General features: G+C 33.6%; 1 protein-coding gene across 1 annotated transcript; it reads right to left on the bottom strand.

The window, feature by feature from the left end:
• Positions 1 to 289: 289 nt before the first annotated feature.
• LOC141506986 (caspase-12-like) lies at positions 290 to 17,053 on the bottom strand. The gene is made up of 9 exons (XM_074214229.1): positions 16,759 to 17,053; positions 13,771 to 13,842; positions 12,123 to 12,212; positions 10,589 to 10,683; positions 8,197 to 8,370; positions 7,539 to 7,773; positions 6,903 to 7,049; positions 3,227 to 3,336; positions 290 to 2,562 (listed from the first exon to the last, which is right to left on the bottom strand). Exons 1-9 carry the CDS (start codon positions 17,051 to 17,053, stop codon positions 2,464 to 2,466), a joined length of 1,317 nt encoding a protein of 438 aa, XP_074070330.1. The 3' UTR covers positions 290 to 2,463.
• Positions 17,054 to 19,298: the final 2,245 nt, after the last annotated feature.

The raw sequence follows: 19,298 nt of genomic DNA on the forward strand, positions 1-19,298 counted from the left end.
GTTCAGTCCATCAAATATCAGAAGTTCCTATTAGCTGAAGTCCTATCATGTAACCAACACTATGGGAGGAAAAGCAAAGATTATAAAACAGTCTGAAAGGTTCATCACTGATTTCAGAAATAGCTAGCAATAGTCATGAAAACCCAAGGTATATATACATAAAACAATTTTATCTTGCTTTGCTTTTTAAATTCATTTATTTACATGTATATATGCATATAAATATGCATATGTACATGCATATTTGTAAGTTACAAAATTTCCCTCCACCCTCCTTTCCTACCCCCCCCCTCCTCATCAGGAAGCAATCAGGTTAGCATTTTACATACATATTTAAACATGTTTACAAATTAATAAATTTTGGCATAAGTAATTAGGATTAAGGGAAAAAGATACATAAAAGATAATTTTAATAAAGTGTTCATCAGATTAGGAAGGGTTGCTTTTGTTTTTGCTTTTTTTCTGTGTGCCTTGTTTTGTTTTGCTTCCTTTGGGTGGAGATACTATAGTCCATAACCAGTCAAATACAGTTGTCCTAGCTTACTTGAATGTGGAGAGGAGATGCGTCCATCAAAGTTGATCATCTCACATTGTAGTTGATGTGTAGATTGTTCTCTTGGTTCTACTCCCTTCACTCAGCATTAGATCCTTTAAGTCATTCCATGTTTCTCTAAAGTCCAACCATTTATGGTTTCTTATAGCACAATAGTATCCGCTATTATTTATATACCATAAATTGTTTAGCCATCCCCCAATTGATGGGCATCCCCTCAATTTCCAATTCTTTGCCACTACAAAAAGAGCTGCTATGAATATTTTGGAACATGTAGGACTTTTCCATTTTTTACAATTTCTTCTGAATATAGACCTAGATTTGGAATTGTTAGGTCAAAGGGTATGGACAGTTTTATTGCTCTTTGGGCATAGTTCCATATTGCTCTCCAGCACAAAAAACAATCAGCTTATTATCAAATGTCACTAAATATGTTGTAAACAGTAAAGTCTTTAGGCAAGAGAAAGAGAAATATAAGTGAGGACTTAAATTGCCAGTTTACTTCTTGGAAGATATGCAAGGTAAGACAGTATTTGGAAATGGGATCACCTTGGACAGAGCATTTTATCATTTGAGTGGGAATAATAAATCAAAAGAACAGAGATGATAATGAACATTTTTTAAAGTATGTTAAATTTGAATATTTAAAAGTATGTTAACATCCGTAAATGTTCTTCTGGAAATAATCACTTTTTCTGAACTAGCATAGCATCACCTAAAAAAAATAAGAGAAATAGTCATTAGAAACTGCATTTCCAGAACTGAACTATAGCAGAACTCAGCTTCCCAGAAGTCAAATCCACCAAAAATGATTCTGAACTTTAGTCCTGCATCATTAACTTATGTTTTATTTTGGGGTTTTTTTTCATCATTTCAAACTGGAAGTCCCTTGGATATCTTAAATGGAACAGTTCATATATTTCTTAAATTGTCATTCTATGCTATTTCTTTACTTGATAAAATTTGATGGCTCCTTATTCTATTTTATGTCAAATAGAAACTTTTCTGCCATTAAAACTCTCTGCAAACTGGAGCTTTCCTAACTTTCTATTGTTTTATGCATTCCTCCCTCCCCAGACTGACATTTGTGAATCATGTTACTCTTTTCACCTTTTTCTGACCATTTGTGCTTACAGTCCTCAATATTTGAAATTCCCTCCACACTTACCTTTGTCTTCTTCATTCCCTAACTTCCTTCAAAGTTCAACTCTAATCCAACTTTCTATTGAAAATCTTTTGAAGTCTCTTGATTACCCACTGACTTCCCCTCAGAGACTGCGTTCTTTATGTCTTGTTTCTATCTAGTTATTTATATCTTGTATGCCCCCATTAGAATGTGAATTAAGTGTCAGTTTTGTACATCTCAAAGGTTGCCACAATTTATTATATAGATAAATACTTAATAATTATTGACTGGACCAATAGTCATAATTACATTACAATTGTACTCACATTCCTCTTACTTCAGCCTGAGATTAGGAGAAAGAAGCAATGAGGACAGTCTCAAACATCAGTACTTCAGACCTCAGTTGTGTCATTTGAAGCTAGGTGGTTTTGTTAAAGAGGAGTTTGACAAAATGGTCTACCTCCATTGTTTTAATAACTGAATGCATACAACAAATAAATATTAACCACTCACTATTCTGGGCATAATCACTAGACTATAACATTAGGGATTTATCTATACAGTCATGTAGTGATTGAGATCAAATAAAATTAGTGGGTTCACCAGTATCATTGTCAAATAATTTAAGTCATTGGAATAATGCTGGCTGCTGGTCAGGTAGAACATAACCACTATTTCTCTATGTAGTGTGACTTTCTAATTATTGACCCTGAGTAGAGAGAATATGTTCTCTTACTTCAGAACTACTTATCTGAAATGCTGCTAATTGTAAGTATTATTAATTTTAGATTCCTGGAAAGAGATAGAAATATCTTGACATTGAAACTCTTCCAATGGTGGGCATCTGGACCATGGTCTTTGGAATCTCAAATGATTTCTGGACCTTCAATGAAGAAAGAAACTGTAAATTTATGGAAAGAAAATTCTTTTTTTGGATTATTAAATGAACAATGTAGCTTGAGTAACATTGTCAGTTTCCTGGCAGTGAACATAATACAGAGATGATCAGGGTCAAGTTAGAAAAAAAGTTACTGATAAAAGCAATGAAAAAGATAAGGTTGCTGAGAAGGAGTGATGTTGAATCATCACATTAAGGGAACCTGAGTCTAAAAGACAGCATTCAGATGCTAGACAAATAAAAATGTATCCCAGCCAAAAACTAAAAAAGAGAGATTTAGTAAAAGGAATGAAGGGTCACATTAGGCAAAACAAAAGGAAAAATGTTCACATATTTGCTGATGTGCATGATAAATAGGTGACAATAAAACTTCTTCTCTATTATCTCTGGTATAATAAGTAAAAATTCAGCTTGTTAATTAGTTCCTGTAAGTAGAATTGGGGGTATGGGGATATATTAGTTCTTGATTACATGCATGGGCAACCTCAATCAGCATCTATCTTTATAATCTATTTCCTGATCTATAAGAAACTAGAAAGAAAATGTTGATCCAAAAATTTCTCTTACCCCTTGAGGTGCCCAATGAGATGGGAAGGGAGGATAATCTACAAATACCATGGAAATCACAACATGATAGCAACACACTGACCTTTCGGAAAACTTCTTCCAGGTGACAGCACCAGGCATATTTTTGGAAGCAGCAAATGAGTTTCTTGATGAAGATAGAACCGATTGTGTCAACTCTCCAAGAAATATTGTCTGAAAATAAAAGAGTTAATTAAGTTCATGACTATGACATTCACTTTAGAAGATGAATGGGAAACTAAAATTTGGCATTTTTTCTGTCTAGATCAATTAGAAAAGAGAAAAACAAATAAACATAATTCAGTGAAAATATTAAGTAAATACTATTTCTCAAGCATGTGCAAATATTCTGAAGTAATTTCAGTGCAATATATTGAGACACAACCCTGAGAGAAAGAATCACCTAAGAATAATGACATTCGAAGAAGAAACTTAGTAAGCAAGGTATCAAACAAATAAGAAATGGAAAAAAAACCTGAAAACATTTTATAAATAGACTCATCTCAATAACAAATTCAATGGAAGCCTAATATCATATAGCCCTGGATGTTATAAAGGTGGTGGAAATATCAATGAGAGATAAGTTGGGAAGTAGGGAAATTAATACAAAGGTACAGAGAAGAAGTCTGTGCTAGAAAGGATTCTGTTTTTGAGTTATTCAGTGATCAGTCCTTATGATATTTACATGGAAAGAAGAAAGTAGAGGTATGGGAAACACCTCAGATTTTAAAATGGCTATAAAATATTATCAAATAGTACATTAACTATATCACATGCCTACTTTCATATATTGATAATAACTATGTATGTACATATGTCTATTGTAAATACCTCTATGTGTACATATTTACATATCTATGCATTTTATATAACAGTTTAATTTTAAAAATTCAATCAAGACATAGGGCATCCTTGATGTAGATATTGGAAAGGGACAGGCCACACATGATATTCCACAGTAGATCACATTCTTACCATCACACAATTGATCAAAAATATTAAAAGTGCAAGAACTTATTTTACTTTTTGTTTTTTGATTATTAAAGATGATTTGATTTTTTAAAGAACAAAATGTTGCTTTAAAGTTTCCCTTACCACAAGTTCTCTCCCACTTCTATGTAAAAATTATACAAGATTCCTTGAATAATATAATATCAAAGATAACCTCATTTGAAACTCTTGTAATTAATATAAGAAAAATACAAAGTAGGACAACACAGTGGGAGTGACAGGAAAGATGTTTGGATGTTAAAGGAAACTGGAATAGATGCAAGAAAGTAACAGGTTAATAATAGTTCCAGTAATGGACAGAAAAAGGAGTCTAGCATTGTTGTTGTAAGAGAGCAAATAACAAGAAAGAAGTCAAAGGAAAGGAGAGAAACAGGAAGAGATCTTTCAAAAAGTGAGACCCCCCCAAGGAGACAAGCTTGTGTAATAAAAGGCAATTCTATTCCATTGAATAAGGCTTCAATTAAAAAAAAATACCTTTAGCTATGGAGAGCTTCATCACCACTTCCCATGCTAATAAATGTATCAATAGTGTAACTTGAATGGTTTAGGTTTAAGAAAGGTAGTCTAAAGTTTATGAAAAATAAACAAAAGTCATAGCAATGCAGGTGAATTCAGGGTTTGAACTATTATTTACAATAGAAAGGGGACCTAAATACTAAATATGGCTGTATTTTATATATACATAGATAGATAGATAAATAGATAGATAGATAGATAGATAGATAGATAGATAGATAGATAGATAGACTTTAGAGTTAATCTAAATTTCACTTCCTTATACTGACCTAAAAAGTTCTGAATTTAACTTGCATGATCATAAATCTATACCAGGAAGAAACCATAGGTGTCATCATAACTAAAAACCTTCATTTACATAAGTAGAAAATGAGGCCAAGGAAATTCAATTTTTTGACTTGCAGTCATATAGATAAGAAAAAAGGATGTAGTTTTAACTTAGTTCTTCTGATTACCATAACTTAAAATCTTTCTGCTTTAGCATCATAGAGTTAGGGGATAGACTTTAGAAATCATCTAGCTCATCCTCCTAATTTTTCAGATGCGGAAATTATGGCCAAATAGATTAAATAGTTTGCCTAAAATTACATAAGAGATGAGATATACTTAGTATTTGATGCAAGATTGACAAATCTAGGATTCTTTTCACTTTATCTCCTTCCTTTTCTATATGTAATTAGAATGTGGATTAGAATGGGTCCCTGCTCTTCTGTTTTCTTCTCTCCATTATTTATATAGAACAGGCAATCAACAAATGTTGTTTGCTATCTGACTGACCCATGGAAGAATAGCTCTCATGAAGTTCTTAAAGTGAATTCTTGGGAGCTACTAGCTACTAGGTGGTGCTGTGGTTGGAGCACTGGCCCTGGAGTCAGAAGGATCTGAGTTCAAATTTGACCTCAGACATTTAATAATTAGCTAGCTGTGGTACCTTGGACATTTAACCCCACTGCCTTGCAAAAAATTTTAAAAAATCTTAAAAGTGTATTCCTAACCAGGATGTAGAAAATGTCTGTCCTGAGCCCTCCCCTAAATGAACTTCACCCCATATACTATAATGCTCTAAAAGAAATGGACATAAAGGATAAGCTAGGGAGAATTTCCCCCTTTCTCTTATCCAATTGCAATTGTTATGACAGGTCAAAGAAATCACAAGGCATAAAACAAGTAGTGCAGCTACATTATTTGTCTTAATTTACTGCCTGCATATGATCCATGTCTTCACATATTATTAGATGCTATGTACCCTGTTCTCTGAGAAGAAACACAAAAGAACATGGTTGCCTTGAGCATGAATCTTTATTTCTGGCCCATTTGTGTAGGGAATTCCCTAGATACCACTAAAAGAAAAAAATTCTTGCAATCATATAATTGTATTATTGTTGTTGCTGTTTGTCCTTCATTGTTGAAGAAGACTAATGACATCATGGATGATGCTTTGACTTACATGTGAATTAGATTTAAGTGAGGTAGGCTTGTGCAATGATGTCACCCTAACTCTTACTTCCATTAAAGTCATTAATGTCCAATAGCAGATCAAAAGATTACTGACAATGGTGTGAGATTCATTGGATGACTTTAATATCTATACATTATACAAGCTCTATATATTAAACAATGCCTGCTCCAACCATCTCCATGGCCACTGGAAAAAAATATTTCTCTTCAGCCACCAATTCTTCCAGGAAAAAGCGTTTACATGTTTCAAGCAGACATACCTGTAACGCTGAGCCCTTTGGTGAGCTTCAACCTGATTTAATGCATCTACCAAGATGATATTTTACTGGGATATGTCTACTGCACATGCTACAACTTCTTGAGGTCCTAGGCCACAGTTGGGTTACAGGTGGACACTAAAGATAGACAAGTGGCCCTGAAAAGAATTCAATAATTCCTCACACCAATGCTATTTCTCCCTAAATACCCCATATACTTCAAACTTAAACTATTTGTATTGCATTCTACCTTATGTTGTGTGTCCCTATTTCATTAAGTTATGCATTGATAGACTTTATTTTTAAGGCGAATGGATACTAACTTTTTTATTCATTCAATAAAAGGCATTTAAACTTAAGTGTACTTTTAAAAATTAATGATAAATTGCAACCTTAAATTGCAAACAAAATCAAGATGAAAAAGCAAGAAAAATGAACAAAAAGAGTGCCTAGGAACTAATGAAGATATTGAAAACTCTTCTCTTGTAATTTACTTACGTGGTGTTGTAGAACAAAATGAAATGAAATCTTTCTCCATTTGCTTCTGTTCCAGTGAATAACTCCTTGAATAATCTTGCAAGGGTTGTTTGGGTGTGTTTGCTGAAGTGTCTGAAGCATCCATCACATAGGTGATTCCAAGTTTCTCTGACAAAGAGATTTATCAATCATTCTTCTGTGTTAGTTATCAGCCAGAGTTATTCATACATATACAGACACATGTGCACACACACACACACACACACACACACACACACACACACACACAAATAATAATTCTGTTTTACCTCTGTCCCTACTTTCTAGTACTACTCAAGTGGGAATCAAATTAGAGCTTCATAAATCTAAACTAAAAGGAGTTTACTTAAGAAGAATAAACAAAATTCTCAATTCAATTTGGAATGTATCATAGTATAGCATATGTCCATTAGGAAAGATCATTTGACATAATGCCAGCTCACCCATTGATATTGTTATGGAATGGTATATAGAATTGCTGTAATTACTCTAGGGAATTAAAAAGAGGATCATTTCAAGGTAGCTGGTCCATTTCTTCTGGGAAAGTGTTGACTATAACTCTGGACATCCAATTCAATATTTGAAAATAATTAGGACAATATAAAAGCAAACACGCACCCCCTCGGCATGCTTGGATGATAATGACCTTGGGTTTGCCTTTTAGACTAGGGAAGTTGCCATCATTGAAAATTTGGAAGATAGTATCTATGGACAGTAGATCTGGTTGTTGCTTTGTTTGTGTTTTCCCACAGATAACATTCAAGAGGCCATGAGACATGAACACTAGGAAGGTGCTATCACAGGACCACGGTTCTGGATGATCATCAAACTCCTTCAACACTGACTCCATTTCCTGAGACACACTCAAAAGTTAATGACTAGGAATCCTCACCAGATATAAACTAGATATTCAAATTATTATAAATATTGAAAATTCTCAGACATGGATAAGGATAGTGGATAGGAAAACTTTCAATGTTGAAATGAGACAGGAAAACTCAAGGAAAGGTAGATAAATATCTAGGGAATAAAATTAACATTGTGTCTTTTAGAAGCAATTGCAGACAGTACAAGAGAGGCAAGAGCATCTCAATAAGATCATCCTATAAAGACAAGGCTCATCAACTCACTGCAGAGTTTGTCCAGGTCATGCTATGAAACTACATTATTACATGTCAGTAATCTGACCATAAAGTCCCTGGTTTATGAGATTCTGTCCTACTGATACAGCTAGAGAGGTGGGTCTGGATTGAATAGAGAAGATTATGATCCATACCTGAGCTGTGAGATTTATTTTGAGAACTACACTATATCCAAGGTTTTCAAGTAGTGTCCACATTCCCCAAATGTCATGGGCAGCCTCATGTCTTTCATCCAGGTAGTCAAATTTAATATTACAGATGATGAGTGCTAGACGTGCCCTGATGCCTTTCTCTATGATTGGATATATCTGCAAGAAAGATATATTGAATGATTTAGTCATATCCTTCCCTACATTCAATTCCATCACCTAGATAGAGTTATCAACTGATGCTCATAAAAGCTGAAACTAATTCTCTTTCACTACTCTATTTTTAGGAATTGTATTTAAGAGTATCTGAGAGAGCAATGTTATTTCTAGTTCTTATTTCTCTATTACTTGTATCAAATGATGAAAGGATATTGAACTATTAATTGCTCCTCTATCATATCCTTTATTTTATAACTTCCATGTCTTTGTTCAGATTGTTGTAATACTTTCGATCCTTCAAAATATTTCCTACCTTTGGATATTCTACAATTACTTCAAGACTAATTCTCACTTCAATACTACCTTAGCTTTCTATGAACAAGGGTGACTGATTCTTATTTTCATTAAATGGATGATCATCCATCACTCAGCTATTTAAACACAGGTATTCCCTAACTCTTTGTCCTGACTTCTAATACTTTCTTGTTCTTGAGTAATTCACCGTATCCCACAAATTCTATTGTCTCTGCAGAATTGACCACCACAAACCATATTAGTCATTCCTGAATAACTGTGTTTAATACTACAGATGGATATCCTGTAGGCATCTCAGATCCAACATATTCAACCACAACTCTTTCTATTTTCTGAAGTCTAAAACCTCTCAACTACTATTTATTTCTATTTCTATCTGGGGGTTCCTAGATTCCTTCAGTCAACAATGTGTGCAATCTCTAAGTCATTTCAATTTCACTACTGTCTCTCCCTCACCTCCTAAATTCATTAAATTGCAAATTCTTGTCAAATCTACCTTCATACATCTGTTGTTCATTTTCTTCTCTTTACTCACACAGTCCCTATCTTTGTTCAATTACTCAGTGCCTCTTCTCTGTCCAGTTTGCTAATTGGTCCTTCCATACCCCTCTTTCTTATCCCTATTTCACATTGCTGCCTAAAATATCTTGAAACCTAGATATGGATTTGATATTCCCTTCATGCAAAACCTTATGTCATTTTATACAAAATACAAATTGTCTAACTTGACATTTGATGGATACCACAATCTGCCCAGTCTAACTTTTATATTTGCCTTCATGCATTCTTTGTTTCAAGCATACCAGCCTAATAGTTCTCCAGACTTGACATTCCACCTTTTCACTGTTGGTTTTTTTACTTGAAAATATTCCATCCTCACTCTTCTCTAACCATGACCACTCAGGAGCTTTATCTTCTTTCAATGCCAACTCAAGTTCTACCTTCTACATCAGGTTTTTACATATTCCCTATGTGGTAGGACTGAATCACTCTAGCTAGATAGCACAAATGCTCTGGACTTAGTTTTAGGAAAATGTGAGTTCAAATGAAGCTTCATGAATGTACCAGCTATGTGATACTGACCAACTCCCTTAACTTCTACCTGCCTTCTTTTCCTCAACTGAATCCTGGGAATCATATTACCTATCTCAAAAAGTTGTTGTGAAGATCAAATGAAATATATGCAAATTGCCTAGTTTAGTGCCTGGAAAATAAGAGGTGCTTTATAAATATCTGTTCCTATTCTCCAACCACAGATTAGCTTTTATTTTTTTCCATATGGCATATAGTTACTTATGTCCTTGTCTATCACTTCATCCTGTTGAGTAAACTCTTATAAGAAAAAAAGCTCTCTGATTTAGTTATCTCAGTATTCCTTGCAGAATTAAACAGAGCAGGGGTGGCTAGGTGGCGTAGTGGATAAAACACCGGCCTTGGAGTCAGGAGTACCTGGGTTCAAATCCGATCTCATACATTTAATAATTACCTAGCTGTGTGGTCTTGGGCAAGCCATTTAACCCCATTTGTCTTGCAAAAAACCTAAAAAAAAAAAAAAAGAATTAAACAGAGCATTTGAGACAAAATAAATACCTGTTTTTCTTGTTAATTGGATATTTTGTAAATTGAATTAAGACTCAATAGGACCTATAATGAGATTCAGTATCAGATACACATTTTTAAGGTAACTTCAGGGAAGAATCAAGAGTGTATTTTAAACTCAGATTAAAAGAAACTGGAAATCTAAGGCATTAAAATGAAGAAATCAGGGATATCTTCCTAGCCTTTGAAAAAATCTAAAGGAATATTTAGATTTTAGAAAGAAACCTGCAATGTTTACAATTCTTTTATATTTGAATAAGACAAATGTCCTTTTTTGAAAACAAATATTCATTCAGCATTGTACCTCTCCCTCTTTTGCTTTCTTCAGTCCATGATAGAAATCTGGTTTGCAAAGTCTGATTTGGTTTGGGGGTACAGTTGCCTGTATTGCATTAGAATCTAGAGAAATGAAGAAAACACTTAAGACTATTTTTAATTTTGATTTTATTTCCTGACTCTGTACACTTATCTCTTGTCATGTTGAGAAAATATCACTTTAAAGGATATTTGAAAAAATGAATGCAAATTGTTTTGGACAAAAGAACACTTCTTACTCTGAGTTTCAAATCTTCATCTGTCTTTAATAATCTTTTTGCTCTTCTGACTTCCCAATTTTTGAGAATGGCAATACCATTCTCTCAGTTCACTGGACCCCAAACCTCGGTGGCTTTTGATCCTGACAGAAAGTTTCCCTCTGTATCCTGTGGTACCAATTTCTTTTGATTCATTCCAGGTAATGTCCCTTCATCCCTTCCTTTGCATTCCCACTACTATAATTCTGATCTAAGGTCTTGCCGTCTGACACTTCTTTTATTTCAACAGTATCCTATCTGATAGCTCTGATTTTACCATTTTCTTCCAATCTGTGCTGAAATGTGCTGCCAATTTAGTCTTACAAAGGCAGTCTTTTATCATTGCATTCTCTTTAGTTGGTCTTAATTGCTTACAATATAAAATTACAACACCTAATCTTCATTTTCAAGACTCCCCAAAATCTAATCTGTACTCAACATTATAATTTTACTTTTCAAATGTTTTGTTAGCTCCAACTAGATGCCCCAATTAGATGCATCTATTTATCATCTCTCCAGTAGAACTCAAACTTTCATCGCTCTATCAAAAAAAAAATGTTAAGAATATTGACTGCAAAAAGCCAAGAAAACATGGAATTCAAGGAGCGCTACTACCCCTTCACAATAAAGAATCATTTGACCAACACTAGGAACCCTCCAATATGTCAGGTTCACCATCCTGATTGCCACAAGGACCATCAACACTTCTGGATCTTGGAACTATACCCAGTGTTTCAGGGGCTATTCAGATATGTCCATTCTGCAGGAAAATGACCCTGGTTCCCCTCTTGCCTTCTGAGGAAAATTTTTGCTTTCTCAGAAAAAAGTCCAGTTCCAAAAGAGAAAGCAAGTTTATTCTCATAAATGCATAACCTCTGAAGAAGAAAATATTCATTTCCATTAAAGAGGTGGCAACTTCCTTCCCCCCCCAAAAGAATATTGACTCCATACATGAGGAGAGTATGAAAAAAATGACCAGGATTATTAAAGAGGGATTTTTTTTGCTTCTTTTTTTAAGTTAAAGCAAGGAATGAAAAGACTAGGGCTCTTGAAGAAAGATGGGATCATGAAAATAGATGGCACAAAAAGCCTCACAAATGTTATTTTGTTTTTATTTTTTTCAAGAAAAAAAGATTTTAAGATTTTTAGAATGAGCAAAAAGTAAGACTACATATAAGAAAGTCTTTACAAAAAAAATTCAAGGAAAGAATGACAGAAACTATCCTCTCAATGATTTAAATGATTAGAGGCAAACAAATGACATACCCAACTTCTTAAAGAACTGAAGGATTGTGCTGCTAAGTCTCTTTTGGTAACTTTGTAAGGATTCTGGTGAGTTATATATGGTATGAAGGACTGGAAGAGAAAAACATTAATTTGATTTGATTTTCCAAACAAGAAATATTGAGTCTAGGCTCTTCCTAGATAAAAGCAAAATAAATCCAGCAGAATGGGAAATTGATTCTTTGGAAAATTCACTATAAGTTATGGATCAGGACTTCAATTGAGTATTCCAATTTTGATGGCATAAACTCTGTCTTGTACATTGTTTTCCTATTCTGAGTCTCAGTATCTTTATTCAAAAGAAAGGAATTGGATTAAGTTGGCCTCTAGGGTCACTAACAAATGTTAAATCTTAAAATTTCATTGGAATAGTATTCTAAGTTCCTAAAGATCAAATCTGAAACAATAGAACAAAAGAACCAGGACTATACATAATACCTTTCCCAGTGTCTTAGTGAATAGTACAGAGAGCACTGGCTTTGGAATCAGCAGGATTAAAGCACAATACTAACCTGAGTGACACTTACTAGCTATGTGACCTTAGACAAGTGATTTAACCTTGGTTGCCTCACAACCAGGATCATTTTTAGTCATCCCAGTTTGTATCTGGCCATCTGGCCACTCCAGATGATTCTGGAGGAGAAAGTGAGGTTGCATCTTGGCATCACCTCCCTGATACCATGGTCCTCTTAAAGAATGAAGGATAGTCATCATTATCTTTTTTATATATTATGGAGGGATGGCATGACTTTCATGGATCCCTATGCTTCAGCCATGGAAAACCAGCCTTTCAGAAACCACAGAGTCAGACATGCTTGTGACGCAGGTAGCTATAGAATGAGGGGAGTGGACAGCACTTGTGCTCTCCAAGCAAAGACTTCCCTCTGGGGTCACAGAGTCCTGTCTGTCCTCTCTAGAGAAATTTTCAATAAAGACCACAGACCTTGCTAGCCAAGCTTCTGTTTAACCAGCTCTTAATTCAGGAAAACTTCTTGAACTTATCTTTCCCCAAACTTTTTCCTTTATTTTTGGAAAGGGAACTCTATACCTTTGAACTATTGTTGCTTAAGCATTGCAGTTGCATACATTATTTTTAAAATTCCAAATGATATTTTCTTGGAAAGATGCTGAAATGATTTGCCATTTCGTTCTTCTGCTCATTGTACAGATGAACTGAAGCAAACTGAATTAAGTGACTTGCTCAGAATCATGCAGCTAGTAAATGTTTAGAACACAACTTATTTGAACACTGGACTTGGAGTCAAGTCCAACTCTCTATTCATTGAACCAGACATTTATGCATTATTTTGTAGTTTGCAATATGATGTCTTTTTCATTATCTTATTTTGACTTTCTCAGTGACTTGGGGAGAGAGTAGGGTCAAAATTATTAGCTCTCTTTTGACCAGTCATTTGCTTTAAATTATTTCCATGAACATATATAGGAAGAAGTGGAAGAGACAGTTCAAACTCAGATCTTCTGATCCCTATTTTAGGGCACTTTTGATCATATCATACCACTTATTTGAGGACAGTTGCCCTTAACACCCTTAGGGTTCATTTCACAATTGTGCAAAGAATATAACAGAGATAGTGAACAACAACTTATTTTTATTTGAGGATATTGTTACCTGATAAAATGTGGTCTAAACCATTTGACTGCTGGAAAGTAACCAATGCTTTGTTCTCACTTTGTGGATTTCCTAAAGAGAAATGAAGGAAGAGACTATGAGTGTCTCACATTCTTCAGAAAAAATGTTCTTCCTGTTTACTAGAATCTCCTTAAACAGCACTAAAAATCAATCACTTCTTGAAATTTTGACTGACTTGCAAGTCACAGGAATTCTTGACATGAAAGTTCATTTCTGATGTCAGAATATTCCTGACCAATGAATAAATAAGCAAATTCATTTGGTGAGGAATAATATTTTATTCATTTGGGTAGAATACATTTTTTGCAGATATACAAACTCCATTGTGCAGATATAAATATAATTCTCTCAAATTATACTTTTTCATTTTTTAAACTGAATTTTATTGAAATTTTATCCTGAAATGGTTCTCAATAGATTTACAAATCTCTAGAACGTTTATTTTTATTACACTAGCATTTTATTTTTGTCCAAATACAGAGTGATAATTTTCAACATTCATTTCTGTAAAATTTTATCCCTTCCTTCTATTCATGCCCCATCCCAAAGAAAGCAAGCAATTTGATATAGAATATATATAATATATATATATATATACACAATCATTTAACTATTTCCATAATAGTCATTTTGAAAAAGAGGTATCAGAACAAAAGTGAATATCATGAAAAAGAATAAAAATAAAAAAACAAATTAAAATGTGTGCTTTGATCTGCATTCAGACTCCATGGTTTTTTTTTTATCTGAATAGCATTCTCCATCACAAATTCTTTAGTCTTTGATCACTGTCTTGCTGAGAGGAAGTAAGTCTAGCATAGTTGTTCATCATACAACAAGAAAGAAAGTTTTTAATGACTGACTTATAACATAAAGATGGATAAAAATGCTTCTTTTCCAAAATATCAATAGCATGAAATTGAATAATGAAGGAAGGGACTTATTGACAGCAAAAATAATATTTTAAGTCACAAAGGAAATTCATAAATACTAGAGAAGTATGCAAAAGTTGGGGAAATGCAAAGAAAGTTTTCCTTTCTCACCCACCACAATATTCACCACTCATAACGTCTATCCCATAAGGTAGGTGATCTCAAAAGAACTTGATCTTTGGAACTGAGTCATAATGAAGTTCTACTAAATCATTAATTATCTCCTCTTGCCCATAATTATTGATCTAAGGCTGACTTCAGAGACATTGGGGCTACAGTGGAAAAATATGAATAGTAAATAACAACTTCTACTACTTGGTCAATATTTTCTAGGACAAGTTCCTTTAGAATTTGTGGTAATTTTGGAAATCATAAGGTGCTCCAAATGTAGTAGATGAATATGAGAACAGAAGATTTGACCTAAATAAATGATTTAATATTGAATGACTGGAACTTTCCTATGAAGCATTGTATGCAACAATCAATAATAAAACAATAATGTGACCACAATATTCTAGACACTGTACTAAACACCTAGAAATACAAAAGAAGGGTGGCTAGGTGAGTCAGTGGATAGAGCACCATCCCTGAAGTCAGGAGTATCTGAGTTCAAATCCTGCTGCAGACACTTAATAATTACCTAGCTGTGTGGCCTTGGGCAAGCCACTTAACCCCATTGCCTTGCAGAAAAAAAAATACAAAAGAAGAACAAAAGAATGTTTCTTCTGTTAAGTAACTTGCAAACTAAAAACACAGACAACATGAAAAACAACTATGTGCAAACAAGAAAGAGATAGAAAGAATTGAAAAAATTCAACTGAGAAAAGGATCTTTCACTGATGCACATGAGGAAAGGCTTCTCTTCAAAGTTGGGATTTTAGCTAAATCTTAAAGGAAGTCAGGATCAAAAAGACTCCAGTTATGGGGGACAGACAGTGAAAATGTCTTGAGCTAGAAGATAAACTTCTAGAACTGGAATAGTGAGTAAGTAAGTAACATTATTACATATATATTATATACCAGGCAAGTGCTTTACCAGGAGAACTAGAAAGACAAAAGAGAACCTCTACTATCAAGCAATTCATAATCTAATTAAGGAAGCATGATATATTCACAATAAATTGCAAGTAGTCTCAGAGCAAAGGCAGTAAATGCGAGGAGAACTTTGCTTTGAACAGTTTTTTTTAGTCATGTCAAACTCTCTGTGACCCTTTTTGGGCTGAGGTGCGGGGTTCTTGATCAAAGTAATAGAGTAGTTTAGTAGTTTGCCATTTCCTTTCCAAGAACAACAAAATTAAGAAGGATTAGGAAAAGGCAACTTGCAGATAAGACTTTATCTGAGCCTTAAAGAAAGTCAAGAATCTAAAAGAAAATGTTGCAAACATGGAGGATACCCAGTGAAAATGCTCAAAATAAAAGATGAAGTGCCCTATTTGAGCTAAAGTAAGCTAGCCAGTGTTACCAAATCACAGAATACATGGAAGGGAATACAGTTTTAAAAAATATAGTTTAAAAGAAAGAATGAAGGTACAAGGTTATGAAGGGTTTTAAAAGCCAAAGATAGGATTGTTTGATCGATGAGGTGATAGAGGATCTCTGGAGTTTACTGAATTGGAGAAGGGATGATTTGTCCAGACTTATATTTTAGTATGATCAATTTGATAAGAGCATGGAGAATGGATTTTGAAACAAGCAAAATCTTCCAGACATTAAATTTGAATTGTTCCCAGAATGGAATTAACCCATACTCTATTCCTCATGGTGACAGGAATTTGAGATAAGGAAAATTTTTTTTAATACTGTCTAGAACAAAATCTTTTTTAACCTGGGGCTAATGAATTCGGATAAGAATATTATGTTATTTTTATTTTTGCTACTATTTAACTAATTTGTAGTATTTCATTAAAATACATAATATATTGTTCTAATAAAAGTTTCATATTTTCAAAGCTTTTCATAACAGAAGCCAAAAACCTCTGATTTACAGGGAGAAAGCATAATTAATGTCTATCATTTTGATTGAGTCAGTGAAACTTACCTGAATTCAGTTGTAGAGAGGGAAGTAATAATTTCTTCATAATAATTTTGCTTCCTTGAATTATCTGATCCAGTGTATTAACCAGGTCCTCACTCTGGTCTGTAATTATAGCAAATTCTTTCATCTCATTTTGATTCAAAATATCCTTTTCTATCAGGTCATCAATAACACCATCAACAAAGGTATTGATCAAGCATTTCACAATCTTCACAGAATAATAAATCTGCTTTTGTTCTATTGAAAAATACAAATCATTCACTCTTTCAATGGAAATACAGTGAAAAAAATCATGCATTTTACAATAGATAAGCACATTTAAGTCTTTTTTTTCTTCCTTTCCAAATTAGAAAAATAGAGCCTTTTTTCTACCAGGAAAAATACACACAGTCAAGGAGTCAGGAGACTAGACTAGATTCTAATCCTGTCACCAACTTGCTAGGTAAATCCGGGTAAGTAATTTCATCTGTCTAGGCCAAATTTCTCCTGTATAAATTGAAAGTTTAAGAAAAAAATGAACTTTACCATACAATCCAGCTCCAATATAATATACTTGTATGAAGCTGAAGTGAATAAGTTTCTGTTAATTAGTCATACTCTTGGAAATCATCAGAAAAGACAAAAAGAAGGAAAAAATCCCATTCAGAAAGAAACCACAGGAAGAAAAAAACAAAGAATCAAAATAAGTCTCTTTCCTCTCATTATCTCTTTTAAGAAACTTGGAAATGGGAGCTAATTCCTGAATTCTCATTCTCTTCCCCCAACACAAAACCAGTACAAGGAGAGTTTAAACTTCAAAAGAGTAGAGCCGCACCCCCCCACCCCATCATCCCATCCCATCTATTTCCTTCCACACTGAATCCAAGTCTCACAGAAGCTCCATAATCACCCTCAAATACCCTACTATCAAGATAAAAATCTACTCACAAGCCATGGCTCTTAAATCCACTGACTGAAAATGAAAGTGAATATTAAACTTGATACATACACTCGTCTCAGGAAAAGGAAGAGAATGAATTAAAGGATTAATAAAGCTGTCAAAGAATTTCCTTGGTCTTTACCTGATGAAAAGAATTTGGCTCATAAGTCTCTAAAATGTAGGGTTTTTTTTTTCCTTTGTAGAATGGAGAGTTAAAGTCCATTTTCTATCTTCAAAAGGAAGTAGGAAAATAAGAAATAAACTATTTCTGGCACACACATGCAACTCATACAAACAGACTTTTATCCTTGGTTCAACATCTCAGTAAATCAAACCAGCCAATGTTTTTAGCACCTTCACTTTAGAAAAAGGATAAGCTTTACTCTAGGCCAGCTTTAACAAGGAATAGAATCAAACTTCCAGATGTCTTCTAGGCCAAACCTCTCATCAAACAAATAAGGAAAGTAAGATCCTAAAGGGACTTCCTGAAGACCATCTAAGATACCAAACTGAAGAACAGGGATTGAAATCCTGGTCTTCAAACTTCAAACAATATCAAGGATTATTTCCATTCTGTCACATATGATCCTCCTTGTCACCTCTCTTTCCCATCAAAAACAACTTTCCAATCTTATAGTTTTGAAACAATTAAAAGAGATGTCCCCATCCTATTATTAAGAGTTATCAAAATTAATCATATCTTTTCTCTTTCTCATTTTTATTACCTTAAAACAGGAAAAATTCTTGGTATATTTCCCTGATTCATTTTTCATAATATAAGGAAACCTGAAAACATCAGTGATAAAATATTTGTTCATCATCAATTCCTGACATTAATATTCTCAGAGAAAGGACTAAGAGAAAAGCAATCTTAGTCTACAACAAAAGCAAAATGAGAAAGAAAATGAGGAAAAATTTCCTGGTGGGTCCAATTGAATAATGAATTAAAGAAAAATATCTTATGACTCTGAGTCACTTTGGATTTTCCAAAAGAAAATGTGTGGCCTTTAAATGTCTATTGACTACCCTGAAGTATATAAAAGACAATTTAAGAAATGAAAGCAAAAATTTCTATTTGAAAAGTTAAAAAAAATACAAAAATATTAAGTCCTTATGTTCAAAATACTATGCAAGGCATAAGCTAATAAATAAAAATTTTTTATCCTTTTTTAAAAAGTGAACTTTTGTTTTACATCACAGTCAATTCTGTATAACCCATGAAGAATTAAAAATATGCTATTAAAACTAATTAATTCAGCTACCATATCTGACAAAACATGCAATATTTCATCCCTCCTGTTGTCTAACAGCTCAGTAGAGGATAGAATTGGAATGAGGAAGAGTTGAGTTTGGACGTTGCCCCAGACTTCCTAGCTGAGTGATGTGGAAAAGTTGCTTAATCTTTCACAGTCTCAGTTTCCTTATCTGTAAAAAAGGAAATAATAATGACTACCTCATGGAGTTATTGTAAGTATCAAATGAGATAGTAAAACATTTTATAAATCTTAAAGCATGATATAAATACTGGTGATTACTAAAATTATTTTGTATTAGAAAAAGGGAAAGAGGATTTCTTTTTACCTGAGCCATGGTTGTTTTTTATAGTTGCTCAAATTTTGCTTTT

Source organism: Macrotis lagotis, chromosome 1 (assembly GCF_037893015.1).
Source record: "Macrotis lagotis isolate mMagLag1 chromosome 1, bilby.v1.9.chrom.fasta, whole genome shotgun sequence".
Classification (NCBI taxonomy): Eukaryota; Metazoa; Chordata; class Mammalia; order Peramelemorphia; family Peramelidae; genus Macrotis; species Macrotis lagotis.